This window comes from Rhea pennata, chromosome 3 (assembly GCF_028389875.1).
Source record: "Rhea pennata isolate bPtePen1 chromosome 3, bPtePen1.pri, whole genome shotgun sequence".
NCBI lineage: Eukaryota > Metazoa > Chordata > Aves > Rheiformes > Rheidae > Rhea > Rhea pennata.
The window spans coordinates 62,289,984-62,306,479 of NC_084665.1; the positions used below are offsets into that span (position 1 = coordinate 62,289,984).

At 36.2% G+C, this 16,496-nt stretch overlaps 1 protein-coding gene across 3 annotated transcripts in view; it reads right to left on the bottom strand.

The window, feature by feature from the left end:
- Positions 1–7,216: 7,216 nt before the first annotated feature.
- The window catches only part of PHACTR2 (phosphatase and actin regulator 2), an 89,022-nt gene continuing 79,742 nt past the window's right edge, over positions 7,217–16,496 (bottom strand). For 2 of the 3 annotated variants that reach the window (XM_062572441.1, XM_062572440.1), the window contains 4 exons: positions 16,014–16,075; positions 14,787–14,924; positions 12,405–12,481; positions 7,217–8,824 (listed from right to left, as the gene is read on the bottom strand). In XM_062572441.1, the coding sequence (XP_062428425.1) occupies positions 8,809–8,824; positions 12,405–12,481; positions 14,787–14,924; positions 16,014–16,075 (293 nt within the window). In that variant the 3' untranslated portion in view covers positions 7,217–8,808. Of the gene's footprint in view, positions 8,825–12,404; positions 12,482–14,786; positions 14,925–16,013; positions 16,076–16,496 lie in introns of those variants that run through there. The other variant, XM_062572442.1, reaches the window with a different exon arrangement.

The following is a 16,496-nucleotide window of genomic DNA, read 5'->3' on the forward strand; positions in this document are numbered from 1 at the left end:
CTGCATGGTGCAAAGTACTCATCGTTAGACTCAGTAGGAGGATTATCCCTCATACTGAGAAATGGACAACTTTTTACCCAACAGTAACAATACTCTCATTCCCTATATTTAACATCTGGTATAGGAGTGTTTGTCAGCTTGGAAGTTGGAAGAACTAGCTTTTGCACTCAGCTTCATCATGTATTTCATTTGGGACAAATTAAATTTACCTCTTCAGTATTTTACATCTCAGGGTTGTCTATCTTAACTCGTATCCACACACTGTCTTTTCTTTTTCAATTCTGTGGGTTTAAGTAGAAAGAAGCTTTACTATGACTGTGAATAGAGCAAGAGGCTCCCTTATCTCAGAAGACCGAGTCTTTATCTCAACAACAGTACATCTAGATATTAATTTTAAAATTGTGAGATTAGCAATAATAAACACCATCCTGGTATCTCCTTTGTTGATACCTAAGTTTTATTCATCTACTTCCAATTGATCTTTCAAAATTCAATATCACATGTATGTGAAATGTGTATGCAGGAGTCTCTCAGATGGAGACTCCATTTAAAGTTCAAATCTTACCTAAGCCTTACAAGGTCATCTATACCAGGGTACTCTCTCACTGTGTTCTCTGCTGAGCTGCCTTACAGTTTTAAAACAACAAAGAGCATTTACAGAGAGTGGGAGAAAAGGGGTCAGCTCACTAACCACTTCTATTATGTTTATGGAAGAAGAATGCTCAATATGGTCCCACCGCAGAGGGTGTGCTTGCACAATAATATGCTGGAGCAATCCACGGAAATTATTTGTACAGTTAGCTGCCTTAATTACCAAATAGATGTTCAGAAGGCATTTGGTTTAAAAGCCAAAGCTTAACATATATAATTCAATACTAAATAATCTAAATCAATAATAATAATCTAAGTCAACTAAATAATCAGGAAAAGAAGTCAAGTTTTTGTTCAAATATATTATTGTCCTTTACAGAAAAGTCTTTAGTAATAGTAAATAATATATCAATAGCACTAGCTTATTTTTTAATTTAAATTATCCTTGAGTAAGTATAGTAGATTCTCTGGACTTTGTTCGGTCTGTATTTACCTTAGTTTAAAGAAGATTCAGATTTGGCCAGGTGAGATAAAGTTCTTTAACATTATCAACAATCTGCCTTCCTTGTGAGAAACCTTATGCTGACTATTTTTGCTATTAGAGTAATATAATTACAAAGCAAAAGTTATTGCCAGTTACTTTGTAACGTTACTGTGTAATGATGGGCAGACATACTGCAGAATAGTTTGAGCTGTGCAGATCTGTCTTGTCTATGTAAATACAATAGGTGTAATTCTGATTCAGTTCTCATGTCAACCAAGTTATTCCACTGAAGCTATTGAAAACAATTGCTTGATTTACTGATAAAGAACTTGTGAAACTGGGAGAGGTCTCTGAGTATTGAGCTACAATACTGTACCTTTTTAACCTGACTATCAGCACTTCAACACACCTCTGCATGAGTAAAACTATCACAAGAGAGCTACCACATATGTGTGAAGGGCTCCCAAGATTAAAAGGAATATTTCAAGACTCTTCCTTCATTTCATTTGCATGCAGTAACTTTTAATTCAGTCTTTGGAGACCACCTTCCAACAAATAACTGCTCTCTGCAGTTGACTCCATTATACACACCCAAGAACTTGCTACAGATTAAAGAAGGAAATGTTTTCTGGAAAGATTTTCTGACCAATTTTATTGAGGTAATTTTCTTCATTTTATATTTATATATATTCATTCATATGTATCTATAATCCAAAAAGCTAAACAGTTTTCTAAGGCACTTGGAACTGTGCACAGCAGTATCCTACAGGACTGTACAACTAGGCAGCGCACATTTTTTGCTTGTTAAAATAAATAAAAACATAAAACACGAGCAGAATCTATGTACTGCATGAAAAATATACATTCCTCTTCACATGACAATATTGAATTACTCCTCTGTGTGTGTGTGTGTGTGTGTGTGTGTGTGTAAGTATATACTACAGTACAGATAAAAAAACAAGAAGCAGCTATCTCATTAATTTGTAACAATTACTGTTACTTGCAGTCACGGATATGAATATGCCTGTGTAAAATGTTGTATCAGATCAGCCACTTCTTTAAAGTTATCCTATACAGTCACTCTAAGCTGAGCTACTAAAATAGAAGTAGATTCATTCATTTTATAATTATTATGTTAAATATATACTGCATAAACCAAAAAGTTGTGCATATTGATTCTCCAAAGCCTCACATTTTTTGAAAGTCTTTTACACATGTGCAAAGTGAGCTTTATAAATGCCAGCAGTTCTAAGCTGGTAACACTTCACATCCATTTGTTATAGTTATCAATAACTATCCAGCATGACAGGCAGTGGGCAATCAAGTCATAAGCTTTGTGTGCTTTTAGTCGTAAATATGAATATTTATTAAAATTCAGGAAGGATACTTTGATAAAAAAAATGAAGAAGTCCAAGAACAGGCCCAGTGCCTATTGATAGCTGACCTTCTTCATTACATACTGCAAAATTTTAATTCCAATGAATCCAAGTAAAAAAGGCAGAAAGACCAAAATTTAATTTCACGTGACCCCAATTTCAGATGACCCCAATCCTTCTCATAACAAATTCAGTGCATAAGGACCTCTTGACTTTACTGACCTAATAAGATCATTCTGGAGTTTAATCACCAGCATCTGTGGTGGCTGCATCATCAAGCCCTCCTTACTGCAGTCATCTCAGAGGTGTCCCTGCAGACTTGAGTGGAAAGAGTCATCTGCACAGGGACTCTTAGCACTGAGCACCCATGGTGTATTCCAGCTCTGCCACAGAAAATACACATTCTTTAAAGTCCAGTGTTTAAGGTACAGCAGAATCTATAAAATATGGCCTGTTAATACTGCCGTGATTTACTGTTAGAGCAATTGTTCTGTACAGACCTGGAAAGGGACACAAACCTTTTGGTTCCCAAATGTACAGAAACATGGTCTACAATGTTTGTATACCTCTCCTAGATTTACAATTCTATTGTAAATAGAATTCAAATTCTCTTTTACAAGAAATATCTTAAGAGTTGCTTAAATGGTGACAAGTAATTAGAATATGCCATCTCCACATCCTTCTTGCCCCTACTCATATATTTAGATGCCCATTCAAACAATCCATCAAGATCTTTTTGTTTCATTTAAAATCATACCATCTGAAATAACTGTCCAAACCACACTATTTCTTTAATTCCAAAATTTATACAAGTTTACAAATCAATATACCACCACACAAAGTAGTGAAAGGAAGAGAAGTTATGTTCAGCAACATTCTACTATATTATAACAATGTTCAAATATAGTTAAATTTGACAAAGTATAGTAAGACTTTTTATATAAAGAATTAATGATTGAACAAGGAGATAAAGAGAATACCATATCTTTGTTCCTACTCAATGCAATACTTAGCTTCTAGAAAATAATGAAATACTGGTGAAATGCTATACCTATTTCATGTGAGCTCTACTTCCATTAAAATCCTGAAACAAGGTGGGAACATTGACAAAATGAAACAAGACCTTATTAAACTTAACAAATAGAAATTTGTCCCAATATTATAGTCAAATATGTAATTTTTAACTCCATCTCTCCTTTTCTCTATATAGATAACACTTCCATAATTTTTTCGGATGTCTTATTTCCAAATAGAAGCTTTAAGCTATTCCAAGGGTTTATTTTATTTTTATTTGATTTATTTGATCCTCAAAATATTTCAATATCAACCTAATACCAACTTTCAGAATTGCTTTTTTTTTTGTCCATCAGAAGCTAGGGCCCAGCAGTGAGTACTGCACTGAGCATTGTACAATAAAAATGAAGATAACAACAGTAACAGAGCCAAATATGGGAGCTCCTAAAGGCAAGAAGCAAGTTTATTCTGTTCTTCAACCTGAGTATATTTTCATTTCAATTTACAGCAGCGCCATTAGTCTTAACCCCTTGAGATACGAATAAAAACAGATTATTTGAAAGCGTGAAAGTATGCAGTTCTGCTGTACCTGACAATTCAATGCAAATGTAGGCTTTTAGCTCAATTTATCATTAAAGCATTAATACATACATTAGGACATGGGCTCATATTCTAATCTCCACTTAAAATGCCAGCAGTATTCAGCTATATCTGCACTACTGGTACAGTCTGTCTCATGCCCAGGTTATAGTGCATTTGTTCCTAACCTGGTTACAAACATGGGCTTTGATTCAGTGTTGATTGCAGCTAATGACCATGTTTCTGTTAGTTCCCAGGCTGCCAGGTTAGAACCATGTTTTTAATCTCTGTTGGCTGTATTCCACTTACTTACATTTTCTGATGATATAAAACTGTGGCCCAGACCGTATCTATAATCAGGTTAAGGGACAACTGTTTAGAAACAAGTTCTCTGGCACAGCTGTAATATTACTGTTCACAAGATCTGGGCAACTCCTTGGGAAACAAAACACTAATAAACAGAAATCAGAATTTCACCTGGAAGGAGGGGGTCTAATTTCTATAATTTTAGGGATTTTCTCCTCACTCTGTTTCACAGTTTTCACTGGTTTTCAAGAAAAAGAAAAAAAAAATGTGGTTATCTGACATGGTTTTCACATGTCAACAGCTGAAGTTAAAGTGCTTCTCTAAGAGCTGATGGAAGGATCACCAAAGCAGATGGTGGAGTGGTACGGCCCTGCACCTCTTCAGAGGTCAGCAGAGTCAGACGCAGCAAGGGACACACAGAACTCTAGGTAAATGGTAATCCAGGGAGTACTTACAATCTTGTAGATCTACAAATGGCTGTGAATACTTTTAGTGATTTTGAAGAGATGCTGTTCTTGGTCCTACATAATTTTGAATCACTGGTATTTAGCGTAAATATTTTTTATACTTTCTGAGTTTACACATACAATTCCTCACAATTTGAGGAATTTCAAAATTTTTTTTTCTTTTGAAACATTTAATGTCGGTTGTAAGGATTTATACATGTATTGCCTGAAAGGACAGAGAGATATTCTAAAACTGTTTCAATTTGTTTTGTAAAGAAGAAATTAGTATTTAAGGATCCATTCCTCTGCATAAACAGCAACATGCTGCAGGCCATGAGTATGCTAATTAATGTGATATACCAGATAATTAGAAACCACTTCAGACAATGCTTATTTTGTTTGTTTGGGTGTGGACATCTGAGGTCACATGTAATTTTGTGAAACCTAGGTATGTGTGTAAAGGTATCTATGCCACTTGTTCTAGAGTTTTAAATGAATTTTCCAACTTGATAAAAATTAGCACAGTGATCCATTTTTTTGCCAGCTAGGCTGTATTAAATGTTGCATGGAAAGTGTTATTTTTCTCTTTCCCCTTTTTACAACTTCTTCTTCTTCCTCTTCTTCCCCCCCCCCCCAACTTTCCCTCAAGGATTTCTCAGTCAGGACTTTCTCAACACTTCTGATTTTTCCCTGCTGACAGGTATGCAGCATCCTGGAGGGTTAGGTACATGACATATTCTTTCCAACCAACTCTTGTAGCAACTTGAAAAAGATATTTATAATAGTCAATACAGAGGATCAGGAGATATAACAGAAACCTGATTTCAGGCAGCTCAGTAGGGCAAAGCAAACTTGCTTCATTGAGCGCAGTGATTTTTATCTCATGGATAGCACTTTACAGATGTTGCTCTCTTGCCAGTTGATATTTACAATATAAAAATAGTATATACAATTCTAGGTGTATGCATGGATACAATGGATACTTTACAATTCTAATTCTGCAAATACATTATGTTTTTACACAAGTCCTGACAAAGGCAACTCTTTTTGTCCAGTTATGTAGATTTGGTTAAGTAATTTGCTGAATTGCTGACCAAAGAATGTATTTGATTATTTATCATGGAAAAACCCTTGTACATTAAATAGTAGCTCAGCATCTCTATCCAGGCTGTTGTTTTGCCTCAAGCAGTGGATTGTAGTGGATACATTATAAAAAAGGAAGAAAAAAAAAAGGAAAAAGATGATTCTTCACAGGATTCTTCACCTGTGTACCCTCATGTTATGTGGCAAAGTGCAGCCTGTGGAAGTCAGAGCCCCAAGCTGTAGTCTCGTCATTACATTTTAATTCCTATATGAGGAGCTGGAACATTTCCTGTTGTCCATGTTCCAGACCCAGTACAGAGGAATGTCTTCATACAAAGCTATCTCAATAACTTAATTCTAAGTCTAGTTTTAGTCAGTTGTGTCATCCTTACAAACCCTGCCATGCCAGTGGAACTTCTGTGTTATATAGACTCTGATCTTATCTTTGTCAAAGATACTATTATTACTATTACTCTGCCTTTGCAATAGCTACTCTTCCACCTGTAGTACCTTGACTACTTTCAAATGTTTGAAAGAGATTAAGGCAATGCTAAGGTCTATTTAATTGTTCCACTTGTTTCCTTTGAAATGAAATACTGCACTTTATACTTTAAAGTCCACACAGTTGACCTTCGTAGGATTTTGAACAAACATTTCAAAATTTGGCAACAAAAATAGTAAAAGTCTAAGCAGGAGAACTATTTTTAAGTGCTAGTGTAAGTTTTTAAGTTTGTTTTTCAAGTCCTAAAAATAAAAATTAGCATTCTACCAGAATTGATGACAAATCTCAACTCTAATGGGCTGATCACTTCTGTATGATTTAGTGCCAAAGTATACATTTTCATTGTTTTCTTGATGTAGAAGTGGTGTTTCTATATTTATAAAAGGATGGCATTATAGAACCTAAATTGTTTTCTGCAAATGCAATTTTAATGTCTCTTATCAATTCCATTAAGAGGAAGATGTTAGTTCTTTTTCTTTGCTACAAACATGTAGATGGTATTTGATTTGGTTATTGGTATTTTTGGGTCTTCACATCATCGAATTTTTACTAAAATGTAAATGATCCTAATAGTTATATAAATATATCTTCTTAAAAAAACTTATTTAAAAACAAACAGAATGCCAGCTGTTGGAAAGCACTCTCCTGTTATTTGAATTGCTCTTTACAAAAATAATCGACCAAATTTATGCAAATCTGGTGTTGTTGTATATATCAGTAAAGAAAGAGATCTGATTTTAGCCACTAAATTGCCTTCCTGCCTTTAGCCTGACATCTAAAAAACAATCTTCAATTTTATAAACCAAAAAAACATTCCACAAGAATCTATTGCAGGTTCTGAGGTAAAAAAATCACATCTACGTAGACTTTTATTGCCCGAAAAAGAAATACTTACACTGCATAATTAAAAACTAAACAAGGCACATAAAAGACAAAAATAAATTGTAATATGTACACACATTAGAAAGGATAAATAGCATATATATTGTAATACTGCATTAAATGTACGCATATGTGATTTCCAGGCCCACAAAGATGTTGTGTACATTAATTCAAAGGATAAATAAGTGCTAATACAAGACAGAGAATTTCTTAGTGTAAACAATGCCACAGGCTTTTTAATAAGCCTTTGGGCCAACTTAGAAAAACCATGTATTGCCTTTCACACTCTGTATCACTTAATTTTAGTAGTATTGTATTCACATATACAATTTCAATATAGTATAAAAAATTATGATTCTAATAAGCATTCTTCAGACACAACAAAAACAGGCTGCAGACACTCTAAAGACTTTCTGTTAATTTTTACAAGATCGTTGGGTGAAGACATATTGATTCATCTCTGAGTTCTTCCTAAAAGTAATCCAAGAGACTCATCTAATACAGCTCTTAAACTTAAAAAGTCACATTATTAATCACTGCTCAAACCTACCAGTAAGGACATTTGTGCACAATTTCAATTCTGATTTTGGATTAAAACTAGAATGGTGTCAAAGTTGTCACTACAGCCTGCCATAGGTCAGAAGGATAATGATCCCTATGTTTTGATGGCAAGTGACAGAATGGAGAGTTCCTAATCATGAATCCTTCCATTGCATTCATAGTGTCACGCTGTTTATTCTTCAAATACTACTTAGGTATTTCTGAGAATTCAAAGTATGCCAACATAAAAAAAAATGCTTTTTCTGTATGAATGTTCATGTATTTTCTTGAAGCATGCTCATCAGAATTTAAAAAAAAAAAGACATCTGAGTTATACTACGACTAATTTCTGGCAAATGGATTTACTGGCACCAGAGAAATTACAGTTCTTCACTAAAGTACTGATGATATGAGGACTTGTGGCTTCCTATCTTGCTAAGACAGGCTGCAGCCACTGAAAACATACATGCACAGCTGCTCACACTTTCAGATTTTTTTAAAAAATATATTTCCTTCCACTGGCCAAGTATATCAGTAACAGTTCCATCATTCCACTTTTCTCTGTTGACTGACAAGTGAAGTCTCTCATCTTGCACTCTCTCAGTCCTTTTTACTCTCCCTCTGCTCAGTTACCCTCAATCACAATGCTGTAAAGTCTGATGAGTTCCTGGCAACAGGCTCTCAAACGATTGTCTTCAGCTCTTCCTGACTTGTCCAGCTCCAATGAAAACGACCATCAACTTGTCTCTGTGGGCTAGTCACAGAAGCATGGTCTTTTTTAACACTGGGATATTTCTTAGTTAAAATGAACACTTCATATGGTTTCACCTCCTGGTCAAATCTTTTGTTCACTGATAAAGATGAGGGCCACATCCTTCATTAACCTCAGGGTAAGCTCCAACACACACTCACATTCAGTCAAGTTCCAGTGCAATCTCTGGTCTTCAGGACGCAATGATTTCCCCAAAGAAAACAGTTACATGAAATATGGGATGTAGTCAAAAATCATGGACGATGAAACCTGAAATGATAAATCATTTAAAAATGTAAAATTATGTTATTTCAACTGATAATGAAACTGATCCTGATTCTGCTTTCATAGCTGTTTACTTCTGTGGTCTCATTTTCTTGGTGTAAATGGGATCAGAGTCAGCCCTAGTACCCCTCTCTGCTTTTCTCTCTCTACAGGTAAACCAAACAGGGCTACGGTATGGCTCAGGTGCTGGTAGGTGACTGTCCATCCCATTATACTGTAGCATGGTCCCTGGCATAGTTCGCATGGGTCAACCAGCAATCTTCCAGACTGGGCATCACTGGAATTAACACAAGCCAATAGGCAGACAGGATATGGGGTGGTGGTGCTCATGGTGGTGGTCACCCTGTTTTGGCAGGGGGAAAGAGGTTAACTGTCAAGCTGTGCCAGGCCTGTTGGACTGGAGGAGATTGTATGGTTTGTTTTGTATTTACAGATTTTAGCTACATTGTGTCTGGTCTTTGGAACCACTGTCTAGTAATCAGGAAAGCTTTGCTAAGCCACGAAACTTAACTTTCCATTTTTCAATCTTTCTGCAAAATGAGGCTGACAAAATGTTTTTTTAGGTCTTTAAGTGAAAAGATGCTTTTTTTTATTAGCAGCAGCTAACTGTGACTAATGAAGACCCAAGTACACTTTGCCATTTGTTAGGTAAGGCATATACATCACTCCAGACTCCCTAATGGATCACAGCAAGAGGAAGACTGCTCTAAAGGGTGTCACCTTCTAGGGTAAGGCAGAAGCCTAGATCAACTGAAACCCTAACTCAGCTTAAATAGTGAATCCAAGTGAAAGATAACCAGTATCAGGTGATCATCTATCACCTGCTTTCTAAATCTGCTTATATGATTTTAAAGTACATGTATCCACGAAGGAGTGAAAAATGCAGCAACTTCAAAATAGCATAGGTAATGACGGACCTGTCTCAGTAGGACTCTAAGTTTTTGTTTGACACCTTAACAGTTCCAGAGGAGAGGAAATAAAATGAGCTACACATTATCACTCTACTGTGGTACAGTATGATACAAAAGTATATTTTTCAAGTAGGTAAAAAAAGGAGGTGAATGCAAAAGCTGATGTTTACAAGCAGGCAGCTGGTCTACTGAGTGGGGGTACAGTAAATTGCAAAAAAGACTTTATCTGTGGAGAAAAACAATGTATTTGACTATACATAGCATTTCTATTAGAAGAAGTTCACTAACATCTACAAATATCCTTTTCCCAAACTTTTATTTTTTTATTTTTAGAAACTTATTTTCTTGGATTCTGTTATGAAATAACAGAACAAATCTAAATTAAGAGGAGCGGAAGGATAGTCATTACAGTAAATTATGAACAATGAAAACCAGTGGTTTTTCCTTCCAAAGTTTAATATCAAATTTGAACAATTCAAAGGTACTGTAAAACTGATTATAATAATACAGCTTCTTATATTGGTTATATGTAATAATCTAATCTAATAAACTATGTTATAAGCTATTTTTGTTTAAGAAGCAGGTTCCTTATTGTCTCATTCTATCACAGAATTTCATGAATAAACCTTTCTTAACTAACTGTCAATGCAAGTGCCTCTCACTTTGTATTACCTCAGTGATGACTCTTAAAAAATTTTAAAATGAGAAATTCATCCTCTGGCCACAGACTTTCTCTATTATTCCCTTAAAACAAATCATACTTTTGTTGTATCAATCTGAATGTAGTGGTAAACTACATAACTTCTAATGAGAGGAGCATGAGAAAACAGAATCTTTCCTTTTATTTTCAAAATTGTAATTTACTTTAAACATCTGCAACTAATTATACACTTATCTAATTATACGCTTAATGTTTTTTTTTTCTAGTATTACTCCACTGCCCTCTGTGCAGTGGTTCCACAACACAGCCAATGAAAAAAGGGGTGGGAAGGGAACAGAGGGAGTCCAATTTTTCTCAGGCTGAAATTCCTCTAGGACCCTTCAATATAATTTCTTGTGTTTACTGCAATTTGGCTGTGCCTATTTTTCAGCCTATTTTCCAAGCCCTTCCTCAAAAGAAGTTTTCACTTTTTAACTGGTTTGTCATTCAACTGGATACCTGAGATCTTTGGTTTATCTTTCAAGAATCCAACTGCAGTAACTTTCAACTTTCTTCAGCTCCAGTTAAAAAAATAACTGGTTCTTCCTGAACAACTCATATCTATGTGTATTTATGCTCCTATATTGCAATGCATCTCAAAGACATTTAACTTAGACAAGGGGATGCATTCTCTCTCAGACAGAATTCTCTCCCTGCTAATTTTCCCTCTCTCGTGTAGTCCATTTTTTAAAGAAGTTGTATTTTTATATGTCCTGAAGAAGATATACTACCTACCCTGAAGAAAAAATGATGATGGAAGCCAAATGAAAACATGCAAATGCATGTTTGAAATAGGCATTTTCTAATAAAATGCAACACCAGATTAAAATCCTGCCTCCTGTTTCATTCCTGAGCTTAATTTTTCCATCTGTGAAACTGGTTTGATTTTTGAGAATTAATTTATCCATGTTGTAACTTCCCTGAAGTGAGTATATGTTACTATCAAAAATCTATGTTTTGGAGAAAAACCTTAGAAAAGTTATGAAATCAATGCACTGAATTAGGAAAAGCCAGACATCACCCAACCCATGTGTCCCACTGTGAATTTGCATTGTGAACACTGTGTTTAATTACAATTACTCACCGACTGGGACCATAATTTACCTGAAAAGTAGCAGGAACACAAAGGGAAGTAGTCTAGGGCAATTTTTGGTATCTGGCTTATCTGATGATTTAATTCTGTGAGGATATGAAGACATATCCATATTATGTATGTAATGCTGGCTGATTCTAACAGCAAGTTCTGTTTGCTAGTGGCAATTTTTAGCCTTTGTATATGGAAAATTTTCACAGGGATGGTAGAAAGCAACTTCTGGGAATAATTCTTCAGAATTCTGAAGTCATGCTACAAACTGTGGAGACTTTAAATCTCTTTAAATAATAATGCTTCAAACAACATCTTGGTGTTATCCAAGACAGACAGCAAAACAAATCCAGACTAGAACAATACAAGCGTCAAACAAAGAATATTGGAATTTGTCGAGCTCCCCAGAAACTGCTGCCAGGAGTCTAGGTGACTGTTAGGAAGCTCCCAGAATAGTGATGAGCTTTTCTAAAGTTCAGCGTATCATCTAGATTTCTCTTTCCAAATGCAATGATAAAAATGTATACCTTCACAAGGAAGAGAGTACTGCAGGAGCAAGACATCCCATTCTGTGTTTGAGGACTGTTAATCTGGGAGAAATGCCACGTTCTTTGAAAGAACTATTTTTTAGATTTTATGAACAATCTTCTTCCATTTAGCAAGCAATCCACTGAAGTCACTTTCACTGCCATATCAACTAGCCAATTTCAGGGATCCCACCACTGAGTCTGGTGGGATTCAAGGATTCAGGAATTTGAGGTGGGAATCAATTCAAGGAATCACATAAAACACAACTGCAGAGGATGTGCAGAAAAGTGAACTGCAGCTGTCGCACTCTGACTTATGCAAAAAGAAAACAGATTCACCTACCTGGTAAATTGCCGACTTTCCTCATGTACTTCCATTTCCGTGCTTTTAAATTCATTCAGTTCTTTCCGTATTGCTGCCTAATAAACAACAATACACAACTGTAAGGAATATAAATCATTAGAAAAGTACAGAGTTTGAGAGGAGCCTGAGCCTACTCTTGCAGATCTCCCTGCAGTCACTCTTAGTGTAGTCCACAGTTCTCACATGCTTCTGATGATATGCACTGAATGGCTTTTTAAATTGCAGTTATTTGAAGCAGTAATACATTAGAAAGAAACCCAAAGCTTCAAACAACAATAAGCAAAGAAATACAAAACTTATTGGGCTGAGTGAAGTCCCCCCCCACATACACACACACTGAAATATGGCACTTGCTACAGAAAAAATAGGGAAAGGAATTCTGTTACCTCGACAGTCACCTGTTCAGGATGCATCTGCAAGGGGATTATCTCCATCTGCAGCCCCAGAGGGGCCAGAGAGTCACACTTCTTGCATAACGATTGTACAAACAGCAGGATCCTTGCATCTCCCAATTGGAGAAAGGACTTCAGGAATGCAAGATGAATACCACTTATCAAGTGGGAATTAGTACTTCGTTTGATCAGTTTTATGTAAAATGACATGAAATATTTGGACATTTCAAGCTTGTGTTTTCAGCTGGCAGATACTAAAGAATAGCAGAAATTCAGTGCATTTTGTAAATGTCAGTCCTTGTTGCTCATGTTAAAAGACTGATAATTAATTTACTTTGTCAGATAATACATGTAATTTCTGAAAAACTGTAATACAGTAGAAGTGCTTTTGCATTCTATCTATGACATATGCCTTGCTGTCTTCACTGTTAAATGAAATATCAGCTTATTCTTTCTCACTCCCTATTTTCTTTCATCATTTTAAATAAAAGTAGTATCATTTCATTAATCCTTAAAGAAATTTCATCTGTTGCGCATTCCTTTCAATGCACAATAGATATGCAGCATGTTAAAATTACAGCATCACCAGACTGAGGTCTCATAAATCAGTAACTTCATTTTAAGCAGAGTATGGTTCTGTTTAGTCCCAACAGCATGTTTGCAGAAGGCTGCTGTAGTAACTAGGTAGGAGAGAGTTGTTTTTGAACTCAGCAAACACACCAGCAGCAAAGACACCAGAGCTCCAACTCCATAATATTGTTACATTACAGCCATCTGCTCCCATGAGAACTAAAAAAGAAATACTTCCTTGGGGAAAAGAAGGACAATGGAATTTCCAGGCAACCTAGGTCCTTTATCTTTCTTCTGAGACTAATAAGCATGGAGATCAGAACCAACCCAGGACATGTGATTATTACAAAACAATTTGAGATTATTAATTGCTATCCTTAAACTACATAGGCAACCTCTCTTCTTGTTCTAGTGCAACTGGCACTGGTTTCTGGAAAGATCAGCTTAGGTCTAGAATGATCAACTTAGGTTAAAGGGTGAGGTGCTGGGTGTCCTGACTTCCCACTGACTACGTGAAGACTAGAGAGTACTCAGCACCTTCCAGAACTAAAACCCAGCAATAATGGTGGGAACGTTTTTAATGTCTCCATCTTTACTTGATGTGGCATTGTTCTTTGGTTGTCAAATGAACATTAATACTAAAATATAAGTTGAAATAAAATCAGTGGGCTTTATAGTCCTCAGCCAAAAACCAATGGGTTCTTGCACATATCACTTTTCATGCCAACAACATATCACAGGATTTCCATAACATTTGGCTCCAAACCAGCGATTAAAAAGCCAGCACTTTCTGATATAGAAATCCAACAGCTTTCTTTTTCAGAAGTGTATATGAGCAAAATGGAAGAATATTTTATTGTCTTTAAAAAGAAAACTAAAAAATAATTTTTTTCATTCTCTGTAGGTAGGGGAGAACTACTAATAACTGCAGTAAGTTTGGGGCAAACTTCCCAAGAAGGACTGCTACATGTATACAGTTAACTCCAAGACTAATGGTTGTGGACAAGAATCCTTAGAAGGAAGGAACAGCTCCTACCTTTTTCACTTGAATGAGTCGTAAAAGTAATGAAGTAATACCAACGTAGGCTTCTGTCTGCAAATTGCCCGAATTTCAAGGATTGCAGCTATCTTTCCTAACAGTGTGCAGCTGGCTTCAGAAGGCTTTGAAAATGCAAGAAATTCTGGCCTGAAAAGCCGTAACAGTGCTCGCAAATACACTCTTAATAGACATGAGTGGCTTCTCTTAGCTGGGGGCAATAAATGCACCATACCATGACAATCTCACTGCCCTCAACAAATGTCATTCATGATGCCAACATCAAGAGAATGCAAATCAGAGGGAACTCCCTTGAAAATGAAAGATGTAAGAATTTTTTTATAATCTATATCTGTCTCTTGCCTTGTCTGCGGGAGTTAACCTGGCCCAAGGCTTGTCTGCACGGCGGTCATAATCCGGAGAATCCGTTACCTCCACGTATTCATTAAATCGTAGGATTCTTCTTGCTTGAAGTTCAGCCACTGTAGGCCTCAGGCTGAGCTGTTAGTGGGAGGCAGAAAATAGTAAGTTTAATAAGACAAAATAAAATAAAAGCTGAGGAAATGATACAGTCTCAAGGGAACTTTAATGGTATTTCTAAATAAGGTCACTTTCAGGTGTCTAAAAAAAGGCACCAACCTGGGAGTGCAGCACAGGAATAGGGAAGCAGCACAACCTAATTTCTTCAATTATAAAAATAGTCTTTGTCAGGCAGGTCACAAAGAAACTTGAGAGTTATCCCCAGAATATTAATTGTGACTTTGCAACTGTCGCACTATTTACCCAGTAGATAATAGGATAATTTTTATTAACAATCACACAGTCTGCTGTTTTCAACTGTAATACAGAAAATAATCAGGATTTGGAGGGGTATGTCTAACTGAAAAACAGTCTTTGGGGGCAAATAACTGGGAGTCTATCTTAATCATTACGATGCCCAACAACATAGTTTCGGTCACTTCAAACAACATTCACTTTAATTACCTAAGGATGATCATATTAAGCAAACAAAATACTGCCAGTGTATTTTTGCAGAGAAAGTCTAAGAAGACCTAGGAAATCTTCATCCATCCTCTCCCAGAACTGCCCCCAAAAGTCAGAACAGCATTTCTACTGCTTTATTTGTAAGGAGAATGAGTCGTGTAAGCCCACTGGGAGTAGCCAAATCCACTGACTTGTGGGTAGGAGAATGGTGAAGGGATTTCTTAGGTCCACACTGCTTTTCTGTCCTCTTCATTGACAAGAAATCTAGTGTTCTAGGGAAGACTGAATCTACACGTGTGGCTGCCTCTGAACATATATGAGAGCAGTGGTCATGCTCACAGAGGACACTGGCTGACATTTCTTTCTCCTACTCACATAGACAAATAGTAAGCAGGCTAGACTCCCCTATGTTTTTGTTTTTTCAAAGTATGGGAAACTGGACAGAATGGAGTTTCCTCCAAGAAGGATCTGGCCTGTACTGCCTTTGAAACATGACTGGTGGGGATTTGCTGTAATACATATACACTGAATTTTAGAATCTTACATAAATAATCCTGATGTTTTACTATGTACACAAATATACAATACAAAAAAACACATTATCACCTTTCTACTGAGTTTACGTTTTATTTCTCTTTTGGCTTCCTGTTCCTCTTCTTCATTCTTCTCTGTTTTTAGAAGAGATAAAAAGGAATGAATGTTTAAGTATTAAAACAGCACACACTGTATTTCCCTTGGCTGAAAGCTTCAGGACTTGAAGTCATGGCTTATGTTTGCTTACATTTCTGGGCTATGCTGCCTGTAATCTCTGCCTTTTGGATTTTGTGTGCTCTTATTTCTCTTCCCTGTCCTCATCTCCCCCAATTCTGTAGACAGCTAGAGTCACCCTCATGGGTCTAGGAACACAGCAAAAAGAAAGCTTCTCTCACTTCCTTCCTGTTTAAAAACAATTGAGAGGTAGCCTAAAAAAGCTGCCTAACATTTTAATTACTTGCCCTGACATTACAGTCACTTCCAGCAAGCCATTTATCCACTTTAGACCAGAAGTCTAACTGCACTTGTAAAGGCTGAGAAAAAAGGTTGCTCTGA